Below are 17513 nucleotides of genomic sequence, written 5' to 3' on the forward strand. Positions count from 1 at the left end.
AGTATCAGTGTTCTCTAGCTTTGCTTCAACCTTTAAGTAACTCATATCAATGCTTCCCTTAAAAATAAATCTGAATTTAGAGATAATTAAAAAAAGTTACAGGTAGCTGAACTAATGAGGAATTTGAAAATTGTAACACACTTGTTTAATCATCTTAAAGTCATTTCCATTAGAACACATTTGATGGGTTGATATTTCTAAGGTCAAAGAAAATGTCCATTAACATGACCACATACTTAAAACAAACAAAATTGTATTTTGAAGCTTCTGTCTTACTATACAAGACCAATAACTGATTTAAATTAAAATATCTGAAATTTTATAGAAATTAAAGTAGTGCATTAACTTTCATCTTTATGATTACAATGTGATACCTCATACCTGCAGGGACTCATCATGGGACAGCATTTTAATCTACATTGGTATGTACATCTTGTCTCCCCTACTACTTATTATTATCCAATCGCAACACAATGACACTGCTACCATCAACATCACCTACCTCCCACTGCCACCAAAAGTATTTTTTGTCTGTAAATTACGTCTCATGCCCAATTTGCCTGTAGGTAGGATGAAAAACCTGAGTTTCCAGGAAAAAGCTTGCTATCTTCATATGAGATCAACTAATCTTCAGTTGAAAAAGCCCATACAAAGACTCATCACAATGAGAATTGAAATTATATCTTTTCCAATTAAAGGGTGCAATGTTCCATTGTGCTATGGAATTAATGTAACTGAGTTCTCATTCCTAAACTCCCATCACAAATACATACAGCATTAAAGGTAGGATGCAAAACAATTCTATTCTATATGAGCAATCAATTAAGCTATAGCTTTTTAAAATAACCTTTTGTTTTTCAATACACAAAGAGGAAACATATGTAGACATTCAAAACTCAACCATTCTAATACTTTGTCATTAAACTTCAGGCAGTCAGAAAATTCAACTAGTCTTTTCATACCTGATGTTTATAACAGCATGGAATACATACGAGCATATGCAAGAGTTCACTAATAATATGTCAGTGAACAGATGTGAAGAAAATTCTTCACACTTCAAAAATGGCTTCAAATTATATCAAAATATAAACCAACCATTGTAGAGGAATGCAACAACTGTATTATTATTATTATAAACGCATTACATAGCTTCATAACAATAACAAGAAATTTAAGAAGTGCATTGAAAAATTGGATAAATTTAACTTCTTGTGATCAATAAATTACACTGATGATCTATTTCTTAAATTGTAAAATAACCTGGAGGGAAAAAAAAATTCCTGATGTATTGTATTGAAATTTTTTGATAACAAGTTTACAAAAGATTGTATACTGATCACCCTTATTCAATTTAGCAAATGCTTGAGACACAGTTGACAAAATGGTATACTATTCATGCAGCTTATTTTAACATTACCAAAAAAAATCAAACCGCTGCAGCTGTTCACTGTAGAAAGACTGGAATGAACCACTTCCACTGCAAATGCTGTTACTTTCTATGTAGGAAATGAAAATTGAAAGTATGTAAGATTCCAATGAAATTAAAATTCTTTTGAATCGAGATGTTTTAATATGCTAAAGTTACAATGTGTCTCTAACTCACTTTTATTCTTGTAACGCACGTTAATGTGTACAAAAAAGTAACTGCTTTGGAAGACACAGAATCCTTAGTAATATTTCAGTGAAGAAATCTGATACAAGTACACTTGCTAGATACTGTATTAGACTGCTCTTTGATGTCCTACAACCATGTTTATGTATTTCATGTTCATGAATTTGAGACAGGAATAATTAGAAATCGAGCTTCTATTTGGCTCCTATGAGCTTCACAGAAATTTAATATTTCAGGAAAAAACTGCCAAGCAGTTTTAGTTTGTTAAAACAACCTTGCACAAACTTTTTTCACTATGTTAGTGATGTCAATATCTTTGATGGAATGGAAGAATGACACAAATGACAATCGCACACACTGTTCATCCTTTTGTTTAATGTGTGTGTGTGTATATATATATATATATATATATATATATAGTATAGTGAGGGCTTGAAAAATGCACTCCTGCTCATCCCTGAGTGAGAATTTTTAGTTAAATAAAAAAAAAATATCAGTTTCAGCTTTATTTTACGTTTTTTTGTGTAGCTTTTTTTTTCCTTATCATATCTATTGAGGAATGTTACCCATTATAGTATGCCCACGCTTTTGAGATCTCCACTTGGAAACTTGCTGAGAATAGTCGATTCATGCTGAAGAGAAGACAGAAATGAAGGACGTATGAATTGGTCACCAACATGCGAAATCACGTGCTTTATAGGTAAATTTTTCCACCTGTTATACAAGCAACATAGTTAACTACAATGATCATGAAACAGAAGTTAATTTTCCGATGTGTAATAATAAGCAACTCATCCCGCAATACGAATTGATTACCCTATTACCGTAATGGATTCTCCTTTTTGTCACACACACACAGAAGTGTCGAAGGATCTCTAATCGGTGGGCGAACTATATGAATACTTGTTTTATCGATAATCATTGATGCTGTGGTAATGGAATATGACATACACTGCAAGTACTAGATAACCAGTTAATTGCAATCTAATTATTTCTAACCTACTGATAGCATATGCAGAATTTGACCATTAATAATGGGTATTAAAACTTGAACAGTTGAGAAAGAAGCATTTATATTTCTAAAATATTTTATTTCATTATATTGATTCTAACTTTAATGATTTTCAACTGTTTTTTTTTAAGTTGCATGACTTCCCTAGCCCTGTCTTTCCAATAATATTTCAAAGCCAATCAGAATTCAGAAATGCACTAATGTAGAGTTGGTGTTATTATTATTGAGTTTTTATGATACTTGGTATGAATATTTTCAATGTTTGTTTATAATATCAGAAAAGAAACATTTTTTCCATAAAAATCATTCAAGACATTTTAAGTATTAGAAGCAGATATGTAACAAAAAATGGTATTATTAGAAAAAATAAATGGTCTCGTATCATATAAAATGCATGAATTCACAGTAGCATTCACAAAAGCTCATAAAATTCAGGAATAAACACCAGAATATGATAGGCAACTATCCGATGAGTGAGATATTTGCTGAACTGGTGAACCAAATTAAAATTGCCAAGAAATTATTCTATTGTTTAATCCCTTATCCAAGTGTACACAAGTCTGCATGTGAAGCTTCTTCACGACTAGACTACTTATATAGATGCTAATGACTTCACATTAATTGCCCTAGTATCCCATAACACAATACACACATCGTTTCTAGTATATGATGCTATGCATTAAAGGGCCAATACCTAGACCAGTTTTGACCTTTGAGGTTTCATCAGTGGAAGCTTGATCCAGAAGAGATACCAAGATTGAAGTAATTGCAGAAATCATATATATCACATATACAAGTAGTCAAAAGGTGCACCACGTTATTAAAACTCTAGATTAGAGCAAGTTGCAGAAAGTTTTTCTATTTGGTTATAAATAAATAAAAATTAAAAAGGCTCAAGAAAATATATATTGTTTAATCCTTTATCCAAGTGTAAGCAAAGTGTATGAAGTTTCTTCACAACTAGGCTACTTGTATATAGATACTAATGAATTCACAGTCAGTATTTTCTTGGTATTTTTAATTTAATAACCAAGTGGAAAACTTTCAGCTTGCTATAATCCAGTGTTTTAATAAGGTGTTGCACCTTAATATGGGATATATATATATATATATATATATATATATAGGGTTATCATAATTAAAGTATCCCTGCGTAAAGCTTGTGGAGTACTATTCAGTGATCCAAATGCTGCAAAACTTTGCAGGAATACATTGTGTGCCATCCAGAAGACAGTGTTTATAAAAATCACCACCCCTGGTGGTGATTTTTATAAACACCAAATGCATGGAATTTGCATATCACACTACTTGGCAGGTGCCAGGATCATTTAAACAGGGGTGGGGCCCCTCATCCACGAGCAAAATTTTGCCCGCCAGTCTATTTCAATTCGCCCCTTTGCTGATGTACTTGTATGTACGTGTAAATAAAATTTTATAATTTATATTATAATTAAATTTAATTATAAATTTTAAATAAAATAAATATAGCCTTTGCTTGATTGTTATAATTATATGTCTACACAATTGTAATTAAAAGATACCATATCAGATGAGAATGTTGCACATTTACTTATTGAGATATATATTACACACTACATACACTATATATGAGTTAAAATTTGTCAGTCGCCCGCAGAAGTTTTTAAATTAGCAATTATCGCCCTTGATAGTAAAAAGGTTCCCTACCCCTGATCCACAGTGATAGCGCTTTGCTTGTGAAGGTGTACTACCTAAACAAGTGCAATGCTGTTGCTACACTCCATAAATTTCTTCACCTGAACAAATGTTGAGATCTACTATCTCAATGTGCTCTGTGACGAATGATTAGTTGCTTGGAAGGAATGGGATTGTTTGGATTAGACCTGAAAGAGGGCACAAACCAATCAGTTCACGAAATTGCTACTGCTGGTGTGGAGTAGGCCGGTTCTTGCAGCGCACATGCTGTATCAAGATATGTGGATGCACCTTACACAACTGTCGGAAAATTTTATGGGAGATTCTGCATTTCTATCCATTCAAGATAACCCTAACATAGGAATTGTGTCCGCCAGACTTTGAAACTCAACTGACATTCCTTCCTTGAGCGAAGTTGGACAATGCATGGCTGTGGATGATTTTGTGGAAAAATGAGGCTCACTTTCAACTGAATGTAGCTGTGAATACCCACAACTTCCAGGTATGGGCTATGCAAACCCTCATGCAATCCAACAAATTCCTTTGTTTTCACCCAAAATTGCTGTCTGGTGCAGGTTAACAGCTTTGTTAATTATTGGGCCATTCTTCTTTGAGAGTCCTGTGACATGCTCAGTTACTGCCGAGAGGTATCGCGATAATACGATAAACGGTTCTACTGTGCCACAGCTACAGTAGAAACCATGCATGGATTCAGTCATTTTGAAGCAGGATGGGGCCCTTTCACATTGGTTGATATAGGAGAGGTTCTTTGAGAATATCTCGCAAAAGTTAGTGATCGGCCATGCATTTCCCACCTCGTTCATCTGATCCCCTGTGACTTCTGACTCTGGGGATTTATTTCTCCAACACAAGGTTTATCAGGATCATCCTGATAACTTTCTAGCACTGAAAGAGAGCATAAGGGAAGGGAATAAAAATGCATTATTTATGCTTGTCAGTTTTCTCCTTATAAACACAGAAAAATTACTACACCTACATTCAGTACATTATACAGCATGGCTGGTGGCTATTTTTTTTTCTTGTCTCAGATACTGCTTCAGCATGATGCATAATATATTCCTGCAAAGTATTGCAGCATCTGGATCACTGGGTGGTGCTCCAAAAGGCCTTTAACCAGGATACTTTAATTATGATCACCCTGTATATGATTTCTGCATTATTCAACAGTGATGAGACCTCAATAAAAGTCAAAACCAGTCTGGGTCGTGGCCCTTCCCATAATGAATAGGACTATATACATCCGTAAAGGATGTGTGCTTTGCATTATGGAATACAAAAGCAATTGATGTGAAGTCATTAGCTTCTATTCACTAGTTAGTGATTGGCCATGCATAAGGGAAGAATTTTCGCCTTGTCATGACGAAACTTCACATGCAAGCTTTGCTTACACTTGGATAAAGGATTAAACAGGAATATAATATCTAGGCATTTTAATTTCATTACTTAGCATGAAACTCCAGCCCTGCTTTCTGGAGACCAGAAAGGGCTTGAAAAAGTTCCATGTTTGGTATCTTGAACAAGGTTTTTGGATTATGTAAAATAATTTAACAAATCCTTACCCTGCCCAAAGTTCTATATATATGATAGGTTTACAACCTTTTTGTGGGTGGGAGTTATATATAAAAAAAAAAAAAAGCACGTTCCAATTTTTTTTTTATTATTTTTTTTTTTTGTACTTGCGAATATGGTGCACTATTTACAAAACATCCAACAACAAACAAAATGAATTTTTTCTTTTTTATTTAAGACATTAAAAAAATTTCAAATGCAATCAAATTTGCTAAAAAAAAAGCATAAAAATTATGTACTTATCAAATACCTGTTTGTGTGATGGCAGAAGAAAAACTAAATTTATCACCAAGAATAAAAACTCATTTGCAATAAAATATCTTAGGAATGGAAGCACAATAATGACTAGGAACAAATTTAAAGGTTTTTGCCATGGAAGACAAATCACATTTATCATTCCTTTTTTTATGTTCAAAAGGGAATGTATCAAAAAAAAAAACGCATCTGGCAAGATTAAGTACAATAGTTATAATAGCAATTAAGACCGCATTATGACAAAGATATATAAATATACAAAATTTCATATAATCTCTGCTAAGGTATAATAAACATCTTAATCACATAGTGATGCTAATAACAAGTGGATTTAAATGTTTTTTTTAGCACCATGTCATATAGCAAATGCAATGGGCGGCTCTTTTTCCCCTTCTCCTTCATACTAACCAAATATCTGCACTGACAAATTACCTGAATAAACATTAATACAGCAGTTTGGTTTAAAAGCATGTTACCATCTTAAAATTACAGTACCAAATATACATACTGGTTATAACATATAATACCAGATTTGACTAATGAGTAGCACCACTTGGTAAACAAGATTGCATAGGTTATTCTGTACACTTATGTTATCCATACAAAAACTTATTCTCCCAGCATGCTTATTTGCAAGAATAACAGGAATTAAAAATGCAAATCTTCATAAGAAAGCTACTGTTTAAATCTGTTTTTAAGAACATAAGCCTAGGTGTTCCAAATAAGATATTCAGTTTTTACAAGTAGTAAGAATTACAGAATTATGAAGCAGTATATTACCAGATACAATTCAGAGAAAAATGCTATCATTTTAACAAAATATTTTTATGCTTCATTGTTAGAAATTACGAATAACTGCTTAAACCTCAATAACACATTCCATATAACGTATATCTTTAAACCTAAAGAAAGCATTTGAGTTTCAAGTGCTTTATAAATTGATCTACAAACAAAATGGTTCAAAAAAAACTTCCATTCATGTCTGGCATTCTAAAGCAAGGTATTTGCAATACTTGTTTAAAGTGTGTTTTACTATAAAAACTAATATAATCAGATCTTGATAAGCATTTAAATCTTCCTAAAAGCTGTTATCTTGCTAAATTAAAAAATAATTTCAAAAAAAGTTTAACAAATTCTAACAATGGCTAGCACTTATAGCAGTGCCTAAAGGCTCGAATAAGTCAAATATACCAAATCCTCAGGCAACTGAAGCATGCCACATATCAGATACAAACTTTTATATAATATTTATCTGTTCATTAGATTTCACCTAGAATAAACTACTGGGTATTTTTAAACCTTAAAAAAACATTTTTACACAAAATTCTGTATATTGCTAAGGTCTCACAACTAAATTTCAATGACTCAGATGTCTGCTGAGCTTATTTAATAACAATATAATACCTTTGTTATATCTGAGCAAACTCACAGAATAATACTACTTTTATACTATGTATGTGTCTGAGCCCAGACAAGAATCTATGACATGTAACATCAACTGTAAAATGTTGTGGAATAATTAGAGTATTTTCAGTCACAAAGAAATACTGCAGTTCTATTAAACTCTTAATGGCATGAAGTCAGTTTTTATTTTTTTTTTTGCCAATACATGCTGCTAGCTAGCTTTAACTATGAGGCCTACAACAGTATTATTTTTCTGTTAGAACACTAATTTTTTTTGAGGGGGGGGGGATGCTGCTTAAGAGTATATCTGAAAAGATATACAAATATCCTAAGCACACAAATTTAACTGCTGTGAATTTCGGCTCAGATAATACTGCAAATGAAGTGTATAAAATGATTTAAATGAACTCATGCTATTATACAATAAGTAAATACTTGAAGTGGACAAAAAAAAAAAAAAAAAAAAAAAAAAAAAAAAAAAAACAATAATAAATGCTTATTTTGGTCAAACATGGAAATATTTTGCCTTTTATCTGATGGCCATAAACTTACGATCTGTAAATACTTGTATGCCCAACATTTCATACAGGATTACAAAACACAGATCAAATATTAAATAAAAACAAATTATTTACCATCATCCAAAAACATCACAATAATATAAGTCTTAAAAAAGACATTAAAAATACAACAAGATAACAATTACATCACAAATGCTGAATGTGATTTTGCTAACAATTTATTTTCAGAGTAGCTTTTCCTTTTTATGTCATGCTGAACTGTAGAATGAGAACAGGAAGTAACAGGATTTGGATGGGTAGATAATAAGGAAGACAGTTCAGATTTTCCAAGCATTTCTCATCATGAGATCAAAATAAGCATCAGAATCAATGGAGGCACTAACACCTGCATAGTAATTTAAGAATTCTTCTTTGGTCACCTAGATAAAAAAAAAAAAAAAAAAAAAAAATGAAGTGTATAAAACGATTTAAATGAACTCATGCTATTATACAATAAGTAAATACTTGAAGTGGACAAAAAAAAAAAAAAAAAAAACACGAATAATTTATATTATATACTGTATATTCCGGTGTAAAGTCGACTTTTCAGCATTGAAAAAAAGTACTAAATATTTTTTAGGTCAACTTATACACTGGGTCAAAAATTGATTGCTTTCCAAGAAAAAACTAGTACGTATCATACTTTGTTAAATTTATTAGCAATATACAAAAAGGGTAAATAAGTAAAAATATTTCAACTTATATCAAATTTATTTACAGAAAAAATTATTTACATGTTATATAATTATTTAATTACAAAAGAAAATAGGTAGGTAACTACATAATTAAAATTTAATTTTCACTGTCTGACTGTATGAAAAGTTCATTGTACTCTGGTTCTGTAATTTCTTCCGGTATATCATCATATAAATTGTATTAATTTTCTCCATCAGATTTAGCATCAATTTAGTCATCGTTGTAAACAAAATCATCTTCCAAGCCATCTAATTTGTTAGATATAGCACATTTTTTAAAAGATTTTATTACTGTATCTGGTTTTATTTCATCCCATGCTTTTGCTACCCATTCACACATAGTTACCAAAGACGCATGTTGCATTTGTCCTCCTTTTGTGCAACTTTTCTCTCCTTTTGCATCCACGCATTCCATTGTTTTCGTAAACTGTCTTTAAATGGCTTGTTTATACAAACATCCAATGGTTGCACTAGTGAAGTTAACCCACTTGGAATCACTGCCATATTGGTATTATTGGTATTATTCTCTCTTAATAAAGATTTTGTGCTCTCCGTTAAATGGGATTTGAACATGTCCCACACTAAAAGACTGTTTGGATTTTTTTAATGCACCACACCATGTCGTGTATTCCAAATATTTTTTATCCACAGCTTAACTCCTGCTTCGTCCATCCAACCATTCTCATGAACATAGACAAAAACGTTTCTTGAAATTTTGATCTTTGGCATTGTTTTTTTTTTAAAAATTATCATAAGTTTTAAATTAGTACCATCAGCCATACAAGCAAGCAACTGTGAAATGGCTTTTTTCATGTCCAGTTGTTTTTAAAGAAATAGTTTTACTTCCTTTCAATTCTACTGTTCTATTCCTGATCATGTCAAACATAACCAGAGTTTCATCCATATTTCTGATTTCAGACAATAAATAACTTTTTTGCTTTCTTTTAGCAATTATAAATCTTTGAAAATTTAATAACTTATCATCCAAATCCTTTGGCAACTTCTGTGCGATTTTCGTTTTTAGTCGAAGCACTAAATTTTTCCTTTCCATAAACCAGTTACACCAAGCCACTATAGCTTTGAAGTTTTCGCTGTCCTTTTTATTTGCCCACTTCAAAGCAAATAAACGAATATTATTTCTCATTATAATGAGTCCATTTTAGCGATTTTCTCGAACCCAATCCCGCAACATTATTTTCCAGAATAGGCCACTTACAAATTCCTTTCCTTAATGCGCACTTATTTTTTGGCATTTTCATTATTAAAGTTTCATTTTTTCTCCAATCGCGAACTAGTTTTTCGTTTACTCTGAACTGACGTGCAGCAACACAGTAGTTTCTTTTGCAAATTTAATCACTTTGCACTTAAAACTAGTCATATTTCATTCTTTTAAAAGGAGCCATTGCACTTTAGTTCACTATTGGTCAACTGGCCAATACGAAATAAAATTTCTTTTGTCAACTAGTTATTTTATATTTTTTGCTAAAACAAAGAATGGAAGGACTTAAAAGGCAGTTATGATCCTAGTGGTTGATGCCTGTATAAAAATTTTACTGTCATAATTGTCATAATTTTTATTTTTAAAGAAATTTTTTGAGTCGTCGTATAAGTCGACTTACACACACACACAGGTAACCCTCGTATAATGCATAATGCAGATATTAGGTTCCCATAGAAATGCCACGTTATATAAATCGCGTTATGCGAGGCTCAGATCACATAGGGTTATGTTTTAAAATTGTTTTTTAAAGATTATATAAACAATGACATATCCAACAAAAATATATTTTTATTTAATTCAGGTAATTCATGTAAGTTAAGAAAACATATAAACTATGAAACAAATACATAGTATAAAATCATAAAAATTATAAATTGTACATAAACTTCACTGCATATAATGCATAAATGTTTTAGGCAAAATAAAATAAAGTGTAAATTTTAATCGTCACCACTCTCTTCAAAACTAACATTTCGTAATGTTCTTTATTTACAAGTGGCCAGACGTCATCATCACTAAATCTCTTGGACATCATTTGTATAATTCTCATTGCATACTTAAGCTGATTTAATTATCAAGAAGACAGTAATAAGATCTTGCTTACCACTATGCTGCAATTTTTTATTAAGTTCATAATACGGAGCTAAACAAATATCTAATCTAATGTCTCGTGAATTTTCCGGAGCACTCCATTGAGAGATTATCCATAAAATAACTTTCTTGCCAAGTTCAATCCTTCTGCTAATTTCCTTAACATGAATTCTTTAACAGATTCATCGCAATCGGAATCTTCGGCAGAACTTTCCCTACCATTTGGTTCGACGTCATCTATTAATTGTACCAGTTTCTCCTCATTTAAATCTATTTCCCCATCAATTAATTAAAGTGGCCATTACTATAAAAATAATTTTTTTACATAAAAAAAAGCATTACATATTAATTATGTATGTAACTCACCAGAAAATAAAGTGTTCAGCTTGAGAATAACACAGTTATGATTTTTAATGCACTTTCCTAGCAGAAAACGAAGACAATTTTCAACAATAAACTTTATATGGTAAACAATTGACGTACAAGTGTGCTAAAGGGTATTTCCCCTAATATAAATTCGCTACTTATAACTACATGGGCAGACGCAAGTTTAACAAAGATAAAATTTGATTTTTAAGTCGCACGTTGAAAAACATATGAAAAGATAAAGGGTTATTACAATTTGCAGACCGTTTTATATCGAAACCATATTGTATAAGTACCGCATTCAACAAAGGATACTATAATTTGTAGATCGTATTATATCGAAACCGCGTTATACGAGGGTTACCTGTATGTGTGTGTGTGTGTGTGTGTGTGTGCGTATAAAATTTTTAAAAAAAATAAAATAAATGAAATTGTTTTACTTAAATGAGAAAACTAACCAAATTAAATTTCTGGTCAACTGAGATTGCCAGAAGTTCTTTATAGAAGCAAAACAAATGCGATGAGTTAAAGAAATATCAGAAATTTTTCTAAAAATTTCTGATGTACATGTTTATTATAACTACTGATATCACAATTTATGCATATTAACATAAATCCAGATAATATCTTATTTGCCTTACACATTCATTGCAAAATTCATTCCCTGAAGAATGCACCCTTAAAAAGGGTAATAATTGAGGCAAGATACTGGAACAGTTCAAGAAGACCTTGTTGCTAGATTCTAAAACAATCCCAACTGCATCAATCTAGTTGATCAAAGTTTGACACACTATTCTCCCTACTTTAGGCTACAGTATAAAACTATGTATTATGTATATAAATATATAAGGAAAGAAACCATTAAAACAAAAAAGGGCTAAAAGACTAGAGCAAAAAAAAAAGCTTCTAAATGAAACAATTTTTGATATTAAACGTACTTTAGCACATTTCTACTCCCTTAAAGCTTCTTTATCTTCTGCTATTGAAAAATTTTAGATACAAATACTTGGCAGTATATTTCAGATATGATCAACTCACAAGCATTTAATGTTCAGAACACTAACATAGCTATATTAATGAGAAAATATGAAATTTTTAAGTTAGAATGGTAAAAATCATTGAGATCTAAAATTCAGTTTTCTCCTGATAAGATTATTATTAACAAATCCAGTTATCATCTTTGTAATGATAACTGGATTTGTAATGTCACCAAGATCTATTCCAAAGGAACTGTTACTTACAAAAATAAAGTAGGTTCATTCCATCCACCTCAAAGAAGCCAATTTACCTCATATGGAATTCATCTTCACAATTAACAATGCAAAACCCACAATAAATAATGTTGTTATCATTGAACATCAAGATTACCTCTTTATTCACTTCATTCTCTTATTCCCTGATTATATGGTTTGCCTAAAATACATAAGGGAAACACTCCACTAAGACCCAAAACATTGGGCCAAAGTTTTAAAAAGTTTAACAGGCTGGAGCACCTCTCTCAAGAATTATGAACATTTTGTTTCAATTGTTAAATCAAAAATATGAAATTATGGCAAATTCCGATGTAATTTCCCTCTTTACTAATGTCCCTGCAGAAGAGATTTTAATCCTTTAAAAGATAAGTTATCAAAAAAAGTTGTCACTCCTGATCCATTGCATAAATTCTTGTTACTTTCTTTTTAAAAATACTATTTACAAATAGAACTTTGGCTTGTCCATGGGCAATCTATTATCTCTAGTATTAGCAAATTTATATTTAGAAACCTTTGAGGAAAAGCAGTCAATTCCTTCTCATTAAAGCCAAGGTTATGGAAAAGGTATATTGATGTCTTCTTCATTTGGAGCCATAAACAGCCAAGAATACAATTTACCTCGGAATTGGAAAGTTAATGGTTCTCTCCCATTCCTGGATGCTAAACTCATTCATGTGTCAGAAAAGCTGAAGATCTCTATTTATAGAAAACCCACATATACCAACAGAAATATTCATGTGCAATCTCATCATTATCTGCCCAAAAAGCTGTACCATTTCTACATTAGGTAAATGTGCTTGCTCTCTCTTCAGTGAAGAACAGCCCATCAAAGAACTATTCTTACAACCTTATAGAAAAAAGGTATCCTAAACAGACTGTTCATAAGCTACTATTTAATCCACCTGCTTACTACATTGATGTAAAAGGCTTTATATCTCTACTGTATATCAGCTCTGCTTCACCAAAGTTAGCTAAAATTCTCAAGAAATTTAAAATTCACACTTCCTTAACTCCTCTTTCCAAACTCCATTCCTTACTCGGTACACCTAAACTGAAACGTGACAGCTTAAAGTATTCCAGACTTGACTGTCTAGTATAACTGCAATGTGCCCTATTTTGGTCAGATGGAGAAATTCAATGAGTTGTGTATGGAGGAGCACGTGAAAGGCATCACATTCTTAATTCTGCTAACTAACAAGAAAGATTCTATCACTCATCCAGTTATCTGGAACAAATCAGAAACTATTTTTAGATGATACGGTGAACTTGGGAGAACTGTGGAATCAACAGAAACTGTCCTCAATCTGGTACACCTTATTAACCTTAGCTATAGCCTATCTGATTGTCACTCTTCAGCTATCCATTTGGCATACACAATATCATGCCCAAACAATACTATAGCATCCAGAACACCTTCAAATGTCAGTAATATGTTTGCAAGTTAATTTATAGGTTATTTAAGATAAGGGATATTACATCCCATATTCTTTCTTAGCCGAATAAAAAACTCAAAGAATTTCATGCCGAATATAGAAACTATATAAAGTTTGGCGATTCCAAGCATAAGCAGATATCTGGGTAGTGCAGCACCTGACCCATTTGGTAGTGCAAACTGAGGCAACTCATAGCAAGAGTGGAGCAAGCTCCGATCACTATTCTTGATATTTACCCATAATGTGAACTTAGCTCCTAGGAGCTGTATTACCATTCTACATTATGGGAGAAGGTCACTTCTCCCATAATACCCAGACCGGTTTCAACCTTTATTGAGGTCTCATCAGTGAGTAGGTAGACCTAGTTAATACCAAGTTGGTAGCGAACAGAACTTACGTCCCGTCTATAAGAATCGCCAAGAAGGTGTCCTAATAAATTACTAATTATACGAAGAGCCAAAGGCTTCAATTTGGCAACATGAACTTATTTAAGTTAAGGGATATTACATCCCATATTGTTTCTTAGCCGAATAAGAAACTCAAAGAGTTTCATGCCGAATATAGAAACTATATAAAGTTTGGCGATTCCAAGTGTAAGCAAATACCTGGATAGTGCAGCACCTGACCCATTTGGTAGTGCAAGCTGAGGCAACTCATAGCAAGGGTGAAGCAAGCTCCGATCACTATTCTTGGTATTTACCCATAATGTGAACTTAGCTCCTAGGAGCTGTATTACCGTTCTACATTATGGGAGAAGGTGTTAAACCTAGTTAAACCTTTAACTTAAATAAGTTCATGTCACCGAATTGAAGCCTTTGGCTCTTCATATAATTAGTAATTTATTAGGCCACCTTCTTGGCAATTCTCATAGAAGGGATGTAAGTTCTGTTTGCTACAAACTTGGTATCAACTAGGTCTACCTACTCACTGATGCGACCTCAATAAAGCTTGAAACCGGTCTGGGTAGCGACTTTCTCCCATAATGTAGAATGGTAATACAGCTCCTAGGAGCCAAGTTCACATTATGGGTATATACCAAGAATAGTGATCGGAGCTTGCTCCACCCTTGCTATGAGTTGCCTCAGCTTGCGCTACCCAATGGGTCAGGTATTTGCTTACACTTGGAATCGCCGAACTTTATTAGTTTCTATATTCAGCATGAAACTCTTATTATTCGGTTAAGAAACAATATGGGATGTAATATCTCTTAACTTAAATAAGTTCATGTTGCCGAATTGAAGCCTTTGGCTTTTCGTATAATTAGTAATTTATAGGTGTTTAATAGTATTTTTAGGTATTTTGTAACTTCTATGTAAATAAGAAAAATAATGAAATTATGCATTCTAAACATTTAGAAGAAATACCTTAATCTAAAATCTTGTTTTATTACTATTTTACTTCTAGTTGGATCTTGACCTTCAAAAGCTGTTGTTTTTGATTTTTCTGTTGAGATTATTCCCAAATTTTGGCTATTTCTTTTAGATTAAAAATAGCTTTCTGAAGCTAAAATCTGTAATTACCACCTGGTCATCAACAAAAAGGAGTTCAAAAATTCAAAAAGGATAGTTTAATATCTTCATGGTTTTCTCTATTTCATTTTCTGATTATCTAATTTAAATAAATATTAAATAGAGTTGAAGAGAGAGAGAGAGAACATCCCTATATTTTACTTTATTTCTTTCCAAGATGATATTTCAGAGTTCAATAGTATCTCTATTTCATTATTTTTATATATAATATAATAGCTCCTAGATATTTAGCACTTTCTTTCTTTTAATATGCTAAATAAAATATTTATTTTTACCTTATCAAATGCTTTTCAAAATCAATAAATGTGATGTGTGTTTCTGGATTGTACTCTGTTCTTGTTTTTTCTACTATTAATTTTAGAGAGAAAACTATCTATACATGAACCACATTTCCTAAAATCATTCTTTTGGTAGATTCCTTGTTGAATAAATTTTATTTAAAAATAACAAGAATTTCTAAATATCACTCCCATATATTTATATAATTCAAAGCTTAAGTTATCTTCTCTGGGGGTGATTCTCCATTTTTTTTTTTCTTGTTTCTTTTAAACAAATTCCTAATTCTAATTTTATATCTATCGTTTTCATTATATGTTTGCTTTTTTTGTATTATTATCAGTACACATTAGGCCTTATTTTATATACTGTATATCATTTTCTAAGTTGAAAACAAATCCGTTCTGCAATCATCAGCTATGGCTCTTATTCTTTTGTATTCTAGTTCAATTTCTTAACATTTACTATTTAATCATTTGTGACATGTTATCTTATTTTTTCTGAGGATTTCTTTAATTTCATCATCCCATATTTTTAATATTTTCTCTTTTTTAATTATTAATTTTTATGGTTATTTTGCCTATTTTTTCATAATTTAATATCTTTAAATTTTTTTTTATCTTTTATTTGCTGCTGTTTAGTCTGGTTTCATATTGTATGTTTCTACTACTTTGCTTATTTTTATTACATCCATTAGCTAATTCTTTATCATATAGCCACTGTATAATCTTCATTTTCTTAGTAAGAAAGTGATCAGTGCATAATGGCAACATCTAAAAAAAAGTTTGATCTTTTATCATTTAAAATAAAGTAATCTATAACTGATTGCCAATCCTGTTGCTGACCAAGTAAATCTATGTATATGTTTGTATCAGTTCTTCATTACCAATATACAAATACAAAATGATGGTACAACATGACAAAAATTTCATGCCAACTGAGGCATCGCTCAGTTACACAAGGCCCCCGTTGTTTCGACAGGGAACCAGGGCAAACAGCAAAAAGTCAGCTACAGGAACAAATATGAAAGCACACCCCCAACTCAACATCACCAGAGGTAAAGATCGGTACTATCAACATAACAAGCCTAAATGGCAAAGAAATGGAGCTAGCTGAGGAATTAGATAAGTACCAGATCAACACAATAGCGATGACTGAAACAAAAAAGACAAAAACTGGTGAGATCTTTCTGAGCAATAAATACAAAATGTTATATTCAGCCAATAACAATCAAGGAAAAGGAGTAGACATAGTATTCAACACAAAATATGAGGGTAATCTTATTGAATGGCAGGCAGTCTCAAGTAGAGTGATGTGGGCAAATATGAGAATGGGGAATTGGACAATGAGACTATTTGTGCCTATGGTCCCACAGAAGGTTCTACTAAGGTAGAAGTGGAGGAAATTTTTGATGCTTTAGAACAAGCAAATGACACAATGAAAAAGGAAAAGTTGGTCCTTGTTGGGGATCTAAATAGTAGAGTAGGAAATGATTGTTGTCAGACATACAAAAACATTTTGGGAAAATTTGAAGAAAAGAGCAAAACTAATAATAAAGGCAAATACTTGTTGGATTTCTGCTCAGGACATGGACTGGTTATTACTAACACCATGTTCCAACATAAAAATGTGCACAAATTCACATGGAGAAAAGAGGCAAGGAATAAGAAAAGTCTCATTGACTATGTTATTGTTGATAGTGATGTTTTCTCCCTGGTGCAGAACACCAGAGTGTACACAGGATTTCAAATTGGAAGTAATC

At 31.9% G+C, this 17513-nt stretch overlaps 1 protein-coding gene across 2 annotated transcripts in view; it reads right to left on the reverse strand.

Annotated features, from left to right (window-relative positions):
* Positions 1-6042: 6042 nt before the first annotated feature.
* The window catches only part of LOC150095548 (calcyphosin-like protein), a 75668-nt gene continuing 64197 nt past the window's right edge, over positions 6043-17513 (reverse strand). For both annotated transcript variants that reach the window (XM_090409865.1, XM_090409866.1), the window contains one exon: positions 6043-8487. In XM_090409865.1, coding sequence (XP_090265991.1) covers positions 8386-8487 — 102 coding nt within the window. In that variant the 3' untranslated portion in view covers positions 6043-8385. The remainder of the gene's footprint in view (positions 8488-17513) is intronic.

Source organism: Typopeltis vanoorti, chromosome 20 (genome assembly GCF_054136105.1).
Source record: "Typopeltis vanoorti isolate ZY-2024b chromosome 20, IOZ_Tvanoo_1.0, whole genome shotgun sequence".
Lineage (NCBI taxonomy): Eukaryota > Metazoa > Arthropoda > Arachnida > Uropygi > Thelyphonidae > Typopeltis > Typopeltis vanoorti.